The sequence below is a fragment of the Pocillopora damicornis genome, chromosome 5, assembly GCF_964200805.1.
Source record: "Pocillopora damicornis chromosome 5, jaPocDami1.2, whole genome shotgun sequence".
Lineage (NCBI taxonomy): Eukaryota > Metazoa > Cnidaria > Anthozoa > Scleractinia > Pocilloporidae > Pocillopora > Pocillopora damicornis.
The window spans coordinates 19,290,956-19,307,677 of record NC_142674.1 but is presented as its reverse complement, the minus strand read 5'-3'; the positions used below and the strand labels follow the sequence as shown (position 1 = coordinate 19,307,677).

At 38.1% G+C, this 16,722-nt stretch overlaps 1 protein-coding gene across 2 annotated transcripts; it reads right to left on the bottom strand.

Annotated features, from left to right (window-relative positions):
- Positions 1 to 514: 514 nt before the first annotated feature.
- LOC149045850 (uncharacterized) lies at positions 515 to 15,759 on the bottom strand. Of its 2 annotated transcripts, none has more exons than XR_016186839.1 (6): positions 14,466 to 15,759; positions 11,003 to 11,056; positions 5,528 to 5,642; positions 4,269 to 4,410; positions 2,897 to 3,115; positions 515 to 1,833 (listed from the first exon to the last, which is right to left on the bottom strand). XR_016186839.1 is itself a non-coding variant. In XM_089207211.1 (6 exons), the coding sequence occupies exons 1-5, from the start codon at positions 14,565 to 14,567 to the stop codon at positions 2,942 to 2,944; spliced, it is 504 nt and encodes a 167-aa protein (XP_089063337.1). In that variant the 5' UTR covers positions 14,568 to 15,146; the 3' UTR covers positions 926 to 1,833; positions 2,897 to 2,941. The 2 variants fall into 2 exon arrangements, 1 of the variants encoding a protein (XP_089063337.1); XM_089207211.1 differs by having other exon boundaries at positions 926 to 1,833; positions 2,897 to 3,032; positions 14,466 to 15,146.
- Between the last annotated feature and the right edge of the window lie 963 nt (positions 15,760 to 16,722).

The following is a 16,722-nucleotide window of genomic DNA, read 5'->3' as shown; positions in this document are numbered from 1 at the left end:
ATCGAACTCAAAAGGGAACCTATGAGCACTCGTATCAGCTAAAGTATAAATCAAACATAGGGTTAAACAAAAGCTATTAGAAACATGAGTAACACAACTGATCAGTCCATAATATCCAAGCAAAACACTCTTGTGGCCAAGCAGAACGAAACGCAGTCAGGAGACTGATCTGATGGTGACAGAAATCATACAGGAACGAAGAAGTAGGTTAAAGTCCAATCGTATTAGCAAAGCGTCCGTCGTGATAGTGAACCATCGAGATTACCGTAGAAGAAAATCCTAAACTTATTAAACAAGATTAGAGCGATTAAGAGGTATGTAAGGTCTCGTATTGTGCAAAGTTTGCCACATTCGTCAGCGTTGAAAACGATTTTATGGCTTGATTACCGTAATTACCTTAAAACCAGACTGTAAAGTTAACCAGTTGAAATCACTCGTGTATAAGGTCCAAGGTTGTATTTTGCATTTGATTGTTTATGTTTTCAAAACAAGAACTGCAAAGCATAAAAAGACATGTGAAGTATCAGTTATTTTGCATGATGAATTTGTACATGTTGTTCAGTGTTGTTCAATAAAGTGTAAGAAACGAAATCACAAGTATTTTGTTTCAAGGGCAAAGTTACTTACTTCAGGAGATATAGAGTTAAACCCGAGACCTATCACTCAGGGAAATAATCCAAACCATCTTGATTAATTTTACAATCTCCATTAGCTCAAATTGGCTAGAGAATATTAGATGTTGGTGGTGCAGGGGATTGTTTCTTTATAGTTGTGTCCTGTCAGTTGTATGGTGAACCTAGCTATTACTGCTGCAGATACTCAATAACAAGAACCAGATATGACTGAAAATGTTAACAAGATAATAACGTTTGCATCAGGAGAAGGAAACAGACCTTTAAGTATATAAATGGACAAAGACTCTAAATTCCTATCATTTCCAACTATTTACTGAGCTGATAATAAGGACAGAATGACACCTGTCCATTACAGTACAATATATAAGTGGCACAATCACTACCAAGCATCCAAGCATCTTTTAATAATTAAAAAAGTTAAGAATTAAACAAATTCAAATTGTGCCTAGATCTCTCTAAGAAAGTGTGACACAAAAGGCAACAAATATACTAAAGGTTTTGCTCATTGTCAGCAGCAGAAACAAGATGGTCACATCTCTTGAAAATATTAGGTAGACTTGTATAAAAGACTACACTGACTATGAAATTGAGAATATGACTTGACAACAAAAGTCAGATGTTATTTAAAAAGACCCTGTAAACTGATAGCCAACCAGCCAGTCATTCATTTGCAATTTTGTGGGGATTCAACTGCAATCCAATGGAATATTATTTGAAAAGAACAAGGAGGAATGGAGTGTGAAACTTATTCACAACCTGCAGCACATTCATAAAAATGTTATGTTAAAAATCTGCCATAAAAGGTGTACACTTTGGTAGCAAAAGTGAAGTTAAAGTAATAGTGCAGGTCAAATGATAACCAAAATGTGAATTCTGACTAATCACCCAACATCACCCCAGCAATCAACTCTATCCGAGATTTACCCATTGGCTGCCTATGTTAACATGTAAAAGTGCACTTTTTTTTATAAAGAGGAATTTAATTATCTTCAAAACCCATTTGAATGTTTTAAAAAGTGTCCACGATTTATTCACAGTTTCCTTGTCTATCAACCTTCATGGTAAGGCAGATTTTGGTAAAGGATGTGCTCCAGTAGGTTGGTCACAGGGTCTCTAAGTGATCCAATCTTGTGACTCCATATTCAGGAGAGACTGAAGACCTGGAAGACCATGCATTTGAATCCTAGCTAAAGGTGTCCTGCAAGATAAGGAAATTTTCAACTTAGCATCCATTGCATTTGTATCGCTTCACTTTGCTCTATCAGTGGTTCAGCAAACTCGCCAATTTCTCATGTAGTCAGATGCTATACTTGATTAACCCAATGGTGACAACCCTTTAACCACTAAGAGCTGACCAGTATCTAATTTCTCCCTACACTATCAACCATGAATCAAACAGGAAGGTCACAATGGTAAAGGACATAATCACCAACTGAAGAAGCTCTCAACTGCCAAACAAATTATTCTTGTATATATAGAACAGTATGGAGAATATACATTATGATGTTGGAGTGTAGAAGGTTAATCACTCAAGTCTTCCTGCTCTTTGAAAGTAGGCTTTGTTTTTGTTTTCATTAGGAGTTATTATTTAGTCAACGTGATTGCCCTTAATTGTGATTACTTTAAATACTCAATTGAAATGCCCACAACATTTAGGAGTCACTCTTGTCTCAAAGTCACAAAAGGCTGAGCCATGAACTTTAAAAATTTCAGAAGACATTCTTTTCTAATAAAAAGTGCCATATAAAGTGCCACAATATCTTTACTGTATTGAGACTTGGAAAGCATTTTGACTAACTGCAGTATATTTAGCTGGGATTTCTGGATGTGAACTCTTCTAGAAAAAAAACTGACTCAAAAGAAGCACTGTGAAACAAACAGGAGTGAGCAAGATTAGAGAGAATATCAAAAACTTAAAAAAACAATGCCCCCATAAGGAAACATTCATTTTTTATCTCCTGGGGGATAGGGGTGTCAGAAGATTTTGGGGGGAATCACACAGTTTTTGGTGCTAACAGAAAGGGGATCAGAGTATAACATAGTAGAAAGGAAAAACTCTAGAAAATTGACTGCCAGTGGGAGGGGAGGGGTTATTACAACATTACAGAGCCCTTGGGGGAGGGGGAGGGGAGAAAAGAGAATCAGACAAATTTTATTGGACACAATGAAAACTGTCCCACCCCCCTCCCCTTCCCAGGTGATAAAGAGTGAACATTCTATGAGTTAATGGCATTTTGGAGCCCTCAATATGTTTGCATTACCTATTTGTCATTGATCTTTATGACCAGCATCCATCCTCCACCAACTCAGTCTCCAAACTCTTCCCCATTCATGGGACGGTACACAGACAGATCTCCGTTGCCTAATGTCAGGGTATAGGCCTCACTTAGGCTGCCCCTGAGAAGAGAGCATCAGTGTGTCATGTCTGTTGACTCCTGTTCAGTAGTAGTTATTTGGAATGTCATGCAACACATGGTGTTCTGTGAGATAGGATATTTTCAACTTAATATCCATTGCAATGGTATTGCTTTACTTTGCTCTATTAGTGGTTCAGGAAACTCACATCAATCTCTCACCTGGTCAGATGTTATACTTAACCCAATGCTGACAACCCTTTAACCACTTAAAGCTGACTAGCATCTAATTTTTCTGTACACTATCAACCATGAATCAAACAGGAAGATCACAAGGGAAAAGGAAATAATCACCGCCTGAAGATGCTCTCAATTGCTTAACAAATTATTCTTGTATATATAGAACAGTATGGAGAGTGTATATTATGATGTTAGGGTGTAGAAGGTAAATCACCCAAACCTTCCTGCTCTTTAAAAAGTAGACTTTGTTTGTGTTTTCATTTAGAGTTATTATTTAGTCATTGTGAATGTCTTTTGTGATTCCTTTAAATACTCAATCAAAATGTGCACTACATTTAAGAGTCACTCTCATCTCAAAGTCACAAAAGGCTGAGCAATGAATTTCAGAAAATCTTGAAGAAAATCCTTGTTTATAAAAAGTGCCATATAAAGTGCCACAACATCTTTACCATATTAAGACTTGGAAAGCATTTTGACTAACTACATTATATCTAGGATAGCTTAATGTGATCTTCTCCAAAACAAAACAAAAACTGACTCAAAAGAGGCACTGTGAAACAAACAGGAGTGGGAAAAATTCGATGGAAGACAAATTTATTACCAAAAACTTAAAAAAAAAAAACCATGCCCCCATTAGGGACCAGTTATAATTAATCACCTAAAGTTTGTTTTGAAAATTGAAAGCAAAGCATGGGAAATTTAATAGATTCTTTATTATAAAACAAATAGGGAAGCCTTGACAGTGTTTTGTTCCATGAGTGACCAAGACAGAATTTCTTCTGACAATATCATTACAATATCAAGCAGACATGTGATGAGAATGAAGAAAAATATCAATTTGGGGATTATTAGTTGATACAATACCAAATTCTTAAAACTAACATCAAAAGAACTGAATGGCAGACAGTAAGGAGAATTAAAAGTGAGATCTTGGGAGTTAAAGGGTTAAGAAGCAGCTTGAGCAATCAAGCTTTTCCTTTATGCTCTAGCCATTTCCTACATGCTTTACAAAAAACTGTTTCTTCTGTAAAATACCCACCAGCCCTCAATCCTTTGGTTCATCGGAGATGACCCATACTTGTGTGCTTCTACATCTTGTTGAAATGTACATTGCATAGCTGCCATTACACCATTTTCTGTTCCACAGTCAGTCCTCAGTTTCACTGGACAGCCTTCTAACCCTGCAACACAGTTGAAAATTGAAAGTAATTTCTGGATAGTTGTTCGACCTTTTGACTGTTAGCCACATCATTTTCGACTTCATCCATCAATACAACCACGTATTGGAAATCCTGGGCCACTGAGCTCATTCATGATTTGTTTCTGGACAACGTCCACGTCAAAATATGGCAATCATCGCGTTAAAGTTCAAATGCTCCAACCTACAAACTGTATTTTTCAACGTTCATACACACGCAGTGATGCCATGACACTTCGCTACAAAATTCAGTGATACCTTAATACGTATCTCTTAAAAACTAATATGAAACTATGCTTTCTTCTTCTAGATGATCGCTTACTGAACTAGAAGAAGCTAATTTAGCTCAATTCCACCACATGAACGGTACAAATATGGCGCTTTAATTAGCAGTATGTAGCCCGAGCTAGTCCCAGGTTCCGGTCGCTTTCAGCGACAAGTTTAGTCACCAGTACTTTGAATTGTTTAGCTTGCTTTTGTGTATCAGAAAATTTCGTTGCGCTCTGGAAAAGATTTTCGTGTTTCAGAAGATTTTGTTGTTTTATGGAAAAGATTGTTGTGTTTTAGAAGATTTCGTTTATTTCTGGAAAACGTTGTGTTTCATTGGAGAAATTGAGTTATGTTTTTGCCCCAATAGGCAACCGTACTGAAGAGGAGAGATCAGCTTAGAGATCAGCTTAAGCAATCGATCATAAGTAGATAAATACAGATATTCCAAACCATCATTTTAACGATCAATTTTTATCCAACTGAAATTCCAAACCTTCAGACAACCTGATAGCGATGATGAACAGTGAATGTAAACGACTGAAACGATCTTCTAACCCTACCCACAAGACAGCAGTCCTGTTTATTTTTTATCAAGACCTCAAGATCTGACAACTTGCCCATTATTCTTTTGCAAAAAGACCACTGCACAAAAATTCCATAGCTGCCGTGTAACTGTCTTGAGTACCCCTGATTTCGGTGACTCTCGACGATAACTGAGGAATATTGCAAACCCCATCCCATCAACCCTTGAAACGCCTTTGACATTATTTACAATTTCTCCTTACATGACTGCATACTTCATCCCTATGTTTTGTTGAGAGAATTTCTACCTTCATCAGACCAGTCTTCATAGGCTGTTTTTATGGATTTGCTGTGACCAACAGCAGCCAACAGTGGCTGAGGTGTGAAAGGGTTCAAGCCTGACCACCAGTCCTGTAATCCAGGCTGTCAAACAAGATGAATAAGACAAATTCCTTTCAGCCTCATAGAAGACTGCCAGTAAGACAAGGGGTCCAATAACATACCCTTCCCACTCCTTGAGCTTTCTACAGAGAGCCATTTGCAACCCACCCTTGGATGAGTTAGTGGCTAAGCTGCATACGGGGCACTACCCTTGACGTTAAGCCCTCTGCATTTTTATCGGCAAGTCTGGCTTGATGGCGGGTGATACTCCTAACCTTAGCTATCAGGGTTTTGTGACCTCTCCTAAGCCTACTTCTTTCGACTTTCAACCACCCTCCAACTACAGAGTATCCCTCAAAGAAGGGAGAGAGTTAAAACAAGCCTGCTTACTCGCCTAGAAATGCCATATTTTGTACCTAACTTTATCATACTATCTTGAATGGGGAGTTTTTCTGTACTAATCTTTGCCCCACCGAATTTTGAAAATGTTTATGGAATTGCTATACATACTTCATTTGAAGAAATGACATTATCATATTCTCTGTTGCAGGTCAGTTCCTGATACGTTTTTTTTGACTGAACGAGTTTTGAAAAATGTCTTCGGAATACGTCGAGATTAAATATATCAGTTATACCACGGTTATATAAACTCCTGTTATATCTTTTTTCACAATGGGTCGACCCGGGTCATCTTTCAATCGGCACTCTTAATCCCCACAGTATCAACAAGCGCTTTTCATTCAACTAATTTATTCTCGTTTTCTCGTCACCATGCTCCCATCAATAGGGTAACCCACAATTCCTCCGATCGCTCCGTTTTTCTGTTCAGAGTAAGTATAATATCTTTTTCCACGTTATTCATGAATCCCTTCCAATGTCACTCGTGTCTCAAGAGTTTCGATGAGATGAAAATACTCGAGGAGAAAATTTCCGACAAGCATTGTCACGGTACAGATGAGGATTTCATATCCTTGTTTCGCTTTGGCATTACTTTATTGATGGTCTTCCATGAATTCAAAACCATGCTTAAGGCAGGCATGCTGGAAGGAGAAGTTCAAGATCGACCAGGAAAACCAAAAAGGTTGATTTACTATTGTCCCTTTGATTTCGTAGTGGGAACCTATCCAGTTCGAGGTCGAGGGCTGAGATTCAAACATCATGAAACCCGTTTGGTGAAAGTCGTCTGTGCGACCTCAAAGTGCAGAAATCGTTTTTGTCAGGTTGGTCTTGTGCCCAGAGTGGCAATATCAATGTATCCATATGAAGACCGCAACCAAAGACCCTCACTGACAAGGAAGCTTTTGGCATATAAATCCAAAGTTCTGGCATAGATGAAGAGCTATCTATTATGGTTATAAAGTGGAAAAGCCAGTCAAAACGATGTAGCTTAATGTAAATGCATAAGAACGTTTTTGTAACGACATGATTCAGGTGTGTAGGTGTTTCCAACTCTGAACTGCTTGAACTCTATCGAGAAGTCATCTGGCCAAACTGAAGGAAGTCCCATGTCCCGAAGTAGAAGTAGAATGTTAGAAGTAGAATGGATGTGATGTTTTATTATAGGAGATAATTTGTGGTGCTATGGAATTTAATCAATAAAATGACGATAGAAGTTGGTCGTAAATTCGATATGTGAATGTTTGACATCATGTTGAATCACAGCTATTTTCCTCTTATGAAATATGTACAACATGCAGCGTATAGAGAATTATGCTCGAAAATTATTTCTATCCCTCCTATGATCCTAATTAAGCTTTCCTAGCAATGTTGGAGAGTAGACATTTTGGAAATAAAGAACACAATCATGTTCTGCAAGTCCATTTCTAACTAAATCAGAGGACTGTGGTATAACTGATATACTTAATCTCGACGTAATCCAAAGACATTTTGTAAAACTCGTTCAGTAAAAAAAAACGTATCAGGAACTGACCTGTAACAGAGAATATGATAATGTCATTTCTTCAAATGAAGTATATGTATAGCAATTCCAGTAACATTTTCAAAATTCGGTGGGGCAAAGAATCGTACAGAAAAACTCCCCATTCAAGATAGTATGATAAAGTTAGGTACAAAAAATGGCATTTCTAGGCGAGTAAGCAGGCTTGTTTTAACTCTCTTCCTATTGCTTCACTTTTAAAGCCACTGCAATGAGTATCCTTCTTTGAGAGATACCCTGTAGTTGGAGGGTGGTTGAAAGTCCAAAGCAGTAGGCTTAAGAGAGGCCACAAAACCCTGATGACCAAGGTTAGGAGCATCACCCGCTATCAAGCCAGACTTGCCGATAGAAAGGTAGAGGGCTTAACGTCAAGGGTAGTGCCCCGCATGCAGCTAAGCCACTAACCTATCCAAGGGTGGGTTGCAAATGGCTCTCTGTAGAAAGCTCAAGGGGTGGGAAGGGTATGTTGTTGGACCCTTGTCTTACTGGCAGTCTTCGATGAGGCTGAAAGGGGCTTGTCCTATTAATCTTGTTTGACAGCCTGGATTACAGGACTGGTGGTCAGGCTTGTACCCTTTCACACCTCCACCACTGTTGGTTGCTGTTGGTCAGTTGGTTGTAGCAAATCCACAAAAATAGTCTATTAAGATTGGTCTGATGAAGGTAGAAATCCTCTCAACAAAGCATAAGGATGGAGTATGCAGTCATGTAAGGAGAAATTGTAGGGAATGTCAAAGGCGTTTCGAAGGTTGATAGGATGGGGTTTGCAGTATTCCTCAGTTATTGTCGAGACTCACTGAAATCAGGGGGTACTCAAGACAGTTAAACGGCAGCTATGAAATTTTGCGCAGTGGTCTTTTTGGTTTATCTAGCCATTGCTACTGATGCAATTAAGAGAAAGAAAGTTTGCAAACAAATAATAGGCAAGCTGTCAGATCTTGAGGTCTTGATAAAAAAGAAACAGGGCTGCTGTACAGTGGGTAAAGTTTTTGTTCCTCTACAGAGTCGAATAGTACGCATGACCTTGGAAACGCAAGTTTGGATAAAGTGTTTTAGTTTAAACTTTCTGGGAAACTGAACTACCCCTTTAAGACTCGTTCTTCCCGAGAAAAATATAAACAATGCCGAAACATACTTTCGCCATCGCGCTAACGGTTTCGAAGGACGTATCCACTTGACCAGATATGCCTCAAATTTCGCTCAAAGGACATCGTACTTTTTTTTGGTTTTAGTAAATACGTCCAGAAATACCGTCAATACTTATTTCAGCGTTACATTCGGCCTACAGCTATTGCTTGATGAAAAGCATGTGTATGGAGCCCGTCAACGCTTTTTTGAGGGGGAATCGTCAGAAGTTCAAATTCTGATTAATGGGCCCTTTCAAAGCATAAGTCCGGCAAACTAGCTGATTTATGATTAAAAAATAAGAGTAAATTTGCATAGTCCATTCGCTACATGCCAATGAATATTTCATGCGTGTGCCTTCTCACGTGTTTTCTTGAGATTGTCATGCGACAGGATCAGCATCAATATTGTATCCTATTAGGAAGAAGTAGTGGTTTGCCTTAATTTGTTCTTCTGTCAAAACAGTGTTTTTGTAAATGAGAACAGTGTGACAATCTGAGTTTAAACCTTCATGAAATTCACCTCTCATAACGACAGAAACGATCCTGTAAACCTTACCCACTGTACAGCAGTCCTGTTTCTTTTTTATCAAGTCCTTAAGATCTGATAACTTGCCCATTATTTGTTTTCAATTTTTCTTTCTCTTCCTTGCATCAGCATCAATGGGGAGATAAACCAAAAACATGACTGCACAAAATTTCATAGCTGCCGTTTAACTGTTCTGAGTACCCCCTGATTTCAGAGAGTCTAAACGATAACTGAGGAATATTGCAAAGCCCATCCTATCAACCCTTGGAACGTCTTTGACATTAATGTCTTACAATTTCTCCTAACTTGACTGCAAACTTCATCGCTATGCTATATACCAATCTTTAAAGGCTGTTATGGATTTGCTGCAACCAACTGACTAATAGAAATAATTCTGTTTAAAGTAATAGAATTATCCGCCTTTACTGGCAAACATGGAATAACCCTCGATACCAACGACACGTCAGTCAGTGTAATTTGTCAAATCTTTCAAGAATTTTCTATTTTAATAATTGTAACCAAATGTGTAATGCATTAATGGAACACGTTCCATTTAAAGTGTGAGTAGGGCCACTATGGCGATGCCCATCTTCAAGCAAAAACTTAGGCATTAGGTTTTTGCAATGTCAATTGAGCCCTTTCACCCAAAGGGATACTTTTGCCACTCAGCCACCTTCCAACCATGGATTGTTAGCGTAGTGGCTGAGGTGAAACAGGGTCAAACAAGATGAATAAGACAAGCCCCTCCAGCCTCAGAGAAAGCCACCAGTTAGACAATGTTTTCAATAACCTACCTTTCCCACCCCCAGAGCTTTTCACACAGAGCCATTTGCAACCCATCCATTGATAGGTAAGTGGCTAGGTTGTATGCAGGGCACTAACCACGACGTTAAGCCCCCTGCATTTTTATTGGCAAGCCTGGCTTAAAGGCGGGTGATGCTCCTCACCCTCGCCATTAGTGTTTTGCAGCCTCTCCTAAGCTTACTGATTTGGACTTTCAACCACCCTTCAGCCACAGGGTGTTCACCCACAAGCTTAGCTCTGTCAAGGCATAAACCTGACCGTCAATCTTGCAAAATATCGCGCAATCTAACATCCCGCCAATAACAATGCTCTACTTAAAACTTTCATCAATCTTAATGCTTGATATAACCACTAACTCTGCACCTAAAAATATCTGTAATCTTTTTATTTCTACACAAGACATACATCAGTATAATACCCGATCAGCATCTTCTGGTAACTACTATATTAACTATTCTAGGCTTAATTATCATAAAAACTCTTTTTCTATCGTTGGGGCTAAAATTTGGAACAGTATTCCCGAAAGCTATCGAAGTCTGCCGAAGCACATATTCAAAAAGAAAATTCAAGCATTACTATTTGCAACTCTAGGAAGTCTGGATAGTTATGCTGACACTAGCACTCTTATTTCTGAAATAAAAAAGGCATCTTAATTATAATTCAAACATAATATATTAAAATACTTTTTATCACCTTTTCCCTCTTTTGTCAAATAATGTATGCAAAATCGAGTAATTCGCATAATTCGTGTTTTTGTAATTCGTGTTGTATGTCCTTAACACCGCCTGCCTAGATTAGCTCGCTATTTGCAGGAGGGGATTATTGTACAAAGATTTTCCTGCAAACTTAATAAACTTGAATTTGAAACTTGAAGCAAATCTAATCAGATATAATTTTTGGAAATGAAAGAAAAATTAAAACGGCAAGCACTACCCGGATTCTTTAAAATGAAAGAAGACTCCCTCAATTTTTGCCAATCTAAAGGCCCTGTACACTGACAAAACCTTACCACAATATTTGATCCTGTATGTAACATCTTTCGGCTCAACTCTTCTGCTGGTTGCTACAAAAAATCACATACAAACAATCAAACTACATCAAACGTTTACCATTCGGCGACCAATTCCCACAAAGACAACACTACGAGTGGTCTCTTAAAAGCCATTAAATCACTCGTACGAGCATGAAAAGACATAATTAAAGTTTTAGATTATACACAATTTTAAAAATAATGAAATTTAGGAGATAATTCTCAAAACAATAACTGTATCTTTGAGTTTAAGACTTATTGACTGTCACCTTGCTTCTGACGGAGCTATTTCAGCATTGTGATTTTTACTTCACTTTTCAGCCCTTGAGGATCGAAGATAGTAATGCGCAGAGATAGCCCCACAGTGTTTTAAAAGATTTGAAACTTTATGTGGGAATACCACCCATCAGGAATCGTTTTCTCCCGATCAGCCATCATCGTCAAAATTAAATGATTTTGCTTTCAGTAAAAACTTTTTAGCTAAAGCTGAGCGAGTCAAACCAAGGCTTTGAAACCTAATTTGTAGACCTCAAAGGAAGCCTCATCCCCCTTCTTCCTAACTTGGGTATCCCTCAAAGAAGGGTATTCATTGCAGTGGCTTTCAGAAGTGGAGCAATTGGGGAGAGTTAAAACAAGCCTCCTTGCTCGCGTAGAAATGGCATTTTTTGTACATAACTTTATCATACTATTTTGAATGGGAAGTTTTTCGTACGAATCTTTGCTCAACCGAATTTTGAAAATGTTACTGGAATTGGTCTACATACTGCATTTGAAGATATGGCATTACCATATTCTCTGTTACAAGTCAGTTCCCAGAGAAATATTTTCGACTAAACGACTTATACAAAATGTCTTCGGAATATGTCGAGATTAAATTTATCAGAGACTACTGTACTCTGATTCAGTTAAAAATTTGTCATACTGATTGTTTCCGAAAGTTTTAGTATGATTATTCTCAATTATCCATTTTCGAAAGCATTTTTCTCCCCAACCCCTCTTTCATAGGATCAGCTCGCGTAAAAAGACTGGTGGACTTGCAGAACATGATTTGGTTCTTTATTTCCAGAATGTCTATTTTCCAACATTGCTAGGAAAGCTTTATTGGGAACATAGAAGGGATAGAAATATATTTTTGATAAGCTATCAGTAAAGTTAATGATCACACCGCACCGAATTGAATCTGTCAAACAATGTGAGCAGAACGCATTTAAAAAATGCTCAGATTTAAATGATCTTCATAACATTTTGCTAAAGTGGTATGTAGTGGATGATTCCTACATTTGCTTCATCGTGTCGTTAAAAATTAACGTAAAAATCTCAGCTGCATTAGCAAGGTGCAGCTTTGTTTGTTTCTTAATTCAGCCTTAATTTGACTCAGCTAGTATCTAACGCATTTACATCGATTAAGCTACATCATTTTGACTGGGTTTCCCTCTTCATGGCTATAATAGATCGTTCTTCATTTTAATTTAACCAGAACTTTGGATTTAAGTTCCATAAGCTTCAATCTCAATGAGAGATCTTTAGCAGCAGCCTCCATCCAGAAAAATTGTGATCACCCTTCTGGGCACAGGAAGACCACAATTAGAGCATCTTGAGGTGGCGCATACCACACGCACATAGCGGGTTTTACGATTTTTGGTTCCCTGTCGTCGACTTCGAATTGGAAAGGTACCCAAGACAAAATCAAGGCGAAAGTAATATATTAATCTTCTCAATCGACAATCAAATATTCCTTTCAGGATGCCTGCTCGAAGGTTCTCCTTGAATTTGTCGAACACCATCGGTAAAGGAATGTCGGTATAAAATATGGAGATGTCATCAACACTTGTACGATCGCAGTGCTTTTATAGGTGTACTTTTTATGTAACTTCAGTTGCTTGATACTTTCCCTACACGAGTAACACGAGCTATTCATGACAGCAAATTCTGTGCCAGACCTGTACTTTCCAGTCCCAACTAGGCTCCAAAGTTTATTTTTGACCGCTTGAGATCTGGGTGCAAACGTAGCACGAGCTTTGAAAGTGTCAACATGCAAAACAAACATGGCAGTTCGATCGCACGACATGAACAAATGGAAATTCTTTGAGAGCTCGGCGAGTCCAACGCGAAACGTTTCTTGCTGTAGCTGAAAAATACTCAGGGTAAATATCAGCATTGCTTAATTTTGCCATGAACAAAACAGAAAAGTCTATAAAGGGAAAGTATCGTCATTGTTTATATTTTTGCTCGGGAAGGACGAGTCTTAAAGAAGTAGTTCACTTTCCCAGAAGGTTTAAACTACAATACTTTATTTATACTGGCATTTCCAAGGTCATGCGTATGCGCATGCGTATGCGTATGCGTATGCGTATAGTACATAAAATTTCAATTCGACCTTGTAGAGAAACACAAATAATTCTCCTTCTCTTAATTTGAAGTGAGCAATGGTGAATTATTATAATATTCTATTCCTTGATTTCCGCTCCAAAGGCTGAAACGAATTCACATCTGATTATTTCTATGTCGAGCTAAGATACCTTTGGAGAGTATTACAAGTCGATACTAATAATATTACTTTGTGCTGATTTTGACTAGAAGTGGATGCAGAAGACGGCCTGGTGACTGTGAAAGTCACAACATTTAAGCTTGTGTTTCTCGGAAATTGTTAGTCGCCTCAACAAGGAGGAGGGACCTTTCAATCGTTTGTTCTTAGTAGCGACTAAACGCTTTCTTTCCAAACCTTTTTTAAAACGAATTTTAAAGAAATTTTCAAAGTCAAGTAGCACGCGACATGCATCATATAAATGTTTGCTCTCCCTTTAAAAATTCAAACTTCTATATTCCTCTAAAAGATTTAAGCTTCCGCATTTCTTTTAAAAATCTAAGCATCCACATCGCGATTGGCTGAGAGAAATCCAGTTTACAATGAACACAGTGCAGAATAAATAAAAGTAATACAGAGCAAAAAAAATTGATTTTAGTGTATGCACAAACTCGGAAAATTCGTCACAACAAAGTAATTACTGGATTAGCTTCACATTTCTAAACAAAGTTCTGATACTAAGTTAGGAAGTTTTAGAGAAAAACTCAGTGTAAATTCTGCAAAATATTTCACTGCCGAGCGTGTAGTCCATTTAAGACCTTACCCGGCATTTTATTTACAGAATCATGATCATGCAAATCTGTCTTCCGAGCCGTCCTTTAATATACAAATAGAGAAGACTGGACTGCTCCACTCTGTTCTGTTTTTGATAAAGAAAATTTTTGTAATTAACTTTTTATACGACCAACGGTTGAAATCTGTCAAATTTTCCGCCCTAAGGCTACTTTTTTTCGCCGTTTCACGGCTCGCAGTTAACCCAGTGAAGACCATTTAACATGCATCATGGAACTGTGTAATAAAACCTATATTGAGAGATTAATCAGTATTACAAAACAATCTTTCTCAACTAAAACTTACATGGAACATGTGAAGTAACCAACATGGAGAGCTCTTCCCCAAGCATTTAGTTTTAACACTCCTGTTCGAGGCGAAACTCACAATCGACCGTAAAATTAACATTCAAATTTTCATGAGGAATCTCTATCAGATAATGAAATTGAGGTGCTAGCTAGGAAATACTGATTAAGAGTAGAATTTGCCTTGGTTGCGTAGCTACTCGATGTTTCTGATACCGTCGTCGCTGAGGATTGGTATTCTAGGTTGCAATCTTGAAAAGATCACATTGTCATTAACTCGGTAGAGACCACTTGGCAGCGAGAACGGAAACTCGTCACGATTCCATGGTACACGGAGATCTACTTTGAGCGAGCTTATACCGACGTCAAGGATAAGACAATCTTTGGTTCCACAGTACTTTTATTCGCAGAGCGCTCTAACACACAACATGCTAAAGTCAAAGCTAAAACTGTAATCATCAAAGCTGTACAAGGTACTTGCTTAAGAACTAACTGGTGTGAGGTGCTATTGTTACACAAATCGTAATATTTGAATAAGGACACAAAGGAGCGGAAAAGGTCTCTTTGAAGTTAAACGAAAACTACTTAGATATTCCATCTGTTTCTACGACGGAAAAAATTCCTAAATTAAAAAAACGGATGCAATGAACTCGAGGTCATTAACGTAGGAAACTTAGCTGCGAATTCACAGTTCTGGTATATAAAATAATACCTTATCTTAATTGCAGCAGAGCTTAGGATATAAAAACCGAAAAGCAGTTAAAAGTTTCTGCTTACCTATGCAAGGTTGGTGTGGAAACTATCGCATGAAAAGAATTTAATGTTACGAGTATAAACTCAGCTGCTATCTACCATGAAAACCAATTTTCCCAGAAAGACCACTAATACTTATATTGAGCTAAAAAACCACGTAATAAATAACAACAGTGCTGACAAGCAGGTGCATGTGATGAAAGCGAGTAACAACAAAAATTTATTCTAAAAGCTACAGTAGTTTTTATACATTTTTTGATATACTAAAATGAAAGGACTGGAAATGGTTAATTGTAAAGGGTTACGAATAAACATGTTCCGAATAACAATCACACGGGAAAATCAGTAAATTTTCCCTTAGCAAAGTATTGTAAAGTTGTGCGACGAAGTTTTAAGGACACCCAGAGCGAGAGCCGTCTTGTTAATCCCGAGGTCTTCCTAAACTTGTAATCACCATGTTTCTTCTTTTATTTTGGGATAATTCGCAATGATTTCTAAAGTTCTATTCTACTCACTGAGACTAGGCGAATATCGTTGAGAAAGTCTCGAAATGAAGTTGACAAAGAAGTGATTAAATATTTCAATTTGTTTATGCATTCTGTCTCTGTCACTCTCTGAACTATCAAAATTTCCTCAATCCATTTCTTGTTTTATTTTTCTTTGGAGTCGGAAAAGAAGATATATCTCAAGGCTATCGATCATTTTGAAAATTCTTGTTTTCCTGACAATGGTAGCAATGATGTGAAAACTGCACTCCCGACTTTTATTTTTCCGTCACCACACCCCTCCCCCCCTCCATAATAGAAACCTTGATCATAGTCAAAAGGCACGTGCCTGACTTCAAGCGAAAACCTAGTTATCGGTTTTTTGCAAAGTCAATAGAATCCTCTCCCCCAAAGGTATGCTTTTGAAACTCAGCCACCCTCCAGCGATGGAGTGTTAGCGCAGTGGCTGAGGTGGACTGGGTACAAGCCTGACTGCCAATCCTGGATTGCAAGTTGTCAACCAAGATGAATAGGACAAGCCCCTTCCAGCTTAAGAGAAAAATGCCATTTTTGTCGAGAGGTCCAATAACCTACCCCCCTCCCCCACCCCCAAAGCTTTCCACACATAGCTATTTGCAATCCACCCTTGGATAGGTTAGTGGCTGGGTTGCACGCCATTAGCCTTGATGTTAAGCCCTGCATTTTCATCCGTAAAGCTGAGTTGAAGGCGGGTGATGCCTTGTATGAGGTAAATGAGAGGATGGCTTTGAGTGGTGAAGAAGTTTCGCACAGACAATGGTCTGGTTTATCCCGCCATTGGTTTTGTGTTCGTTTTACAATAATCTATTTTGCAATAAAGTAAGAGATACTTGTAATCTTGTACTGTTAGTTTTTGCCATATATCAGCTTCAAATCTCAATTTTTTCTAACGACAGCGATCATACGCTACTACATGAGGCAATTTAAGTCAAAACTGGAGCAATGAAATGCTTCTTCGCAGTGGAAGTAATAGATTACATG

Coding starts and splice junctions, on each gene's coding strand:
- LOC149045850 (XM_089207211.1), bottom strand. CDS start 14,567: ATGTTAATTTTACGGTCGATTGTGAGTTTCGCCTCGAACAGGAGTGTT. Junction 11,057..14,465: donor GGTTACTTCACATGTTCCAT/GTAAGTTTTAGT, acceptor GATTTTTTGTAG/CAACCAGCAGAAGAGTTGAG. Junction 5,643..11,002: donor ATACAGGATCAAATATTGTG/GTAAGGTTTTGT, acceptor CTTGTTTGACAG/CCTGGATTACAGGACTGGTG.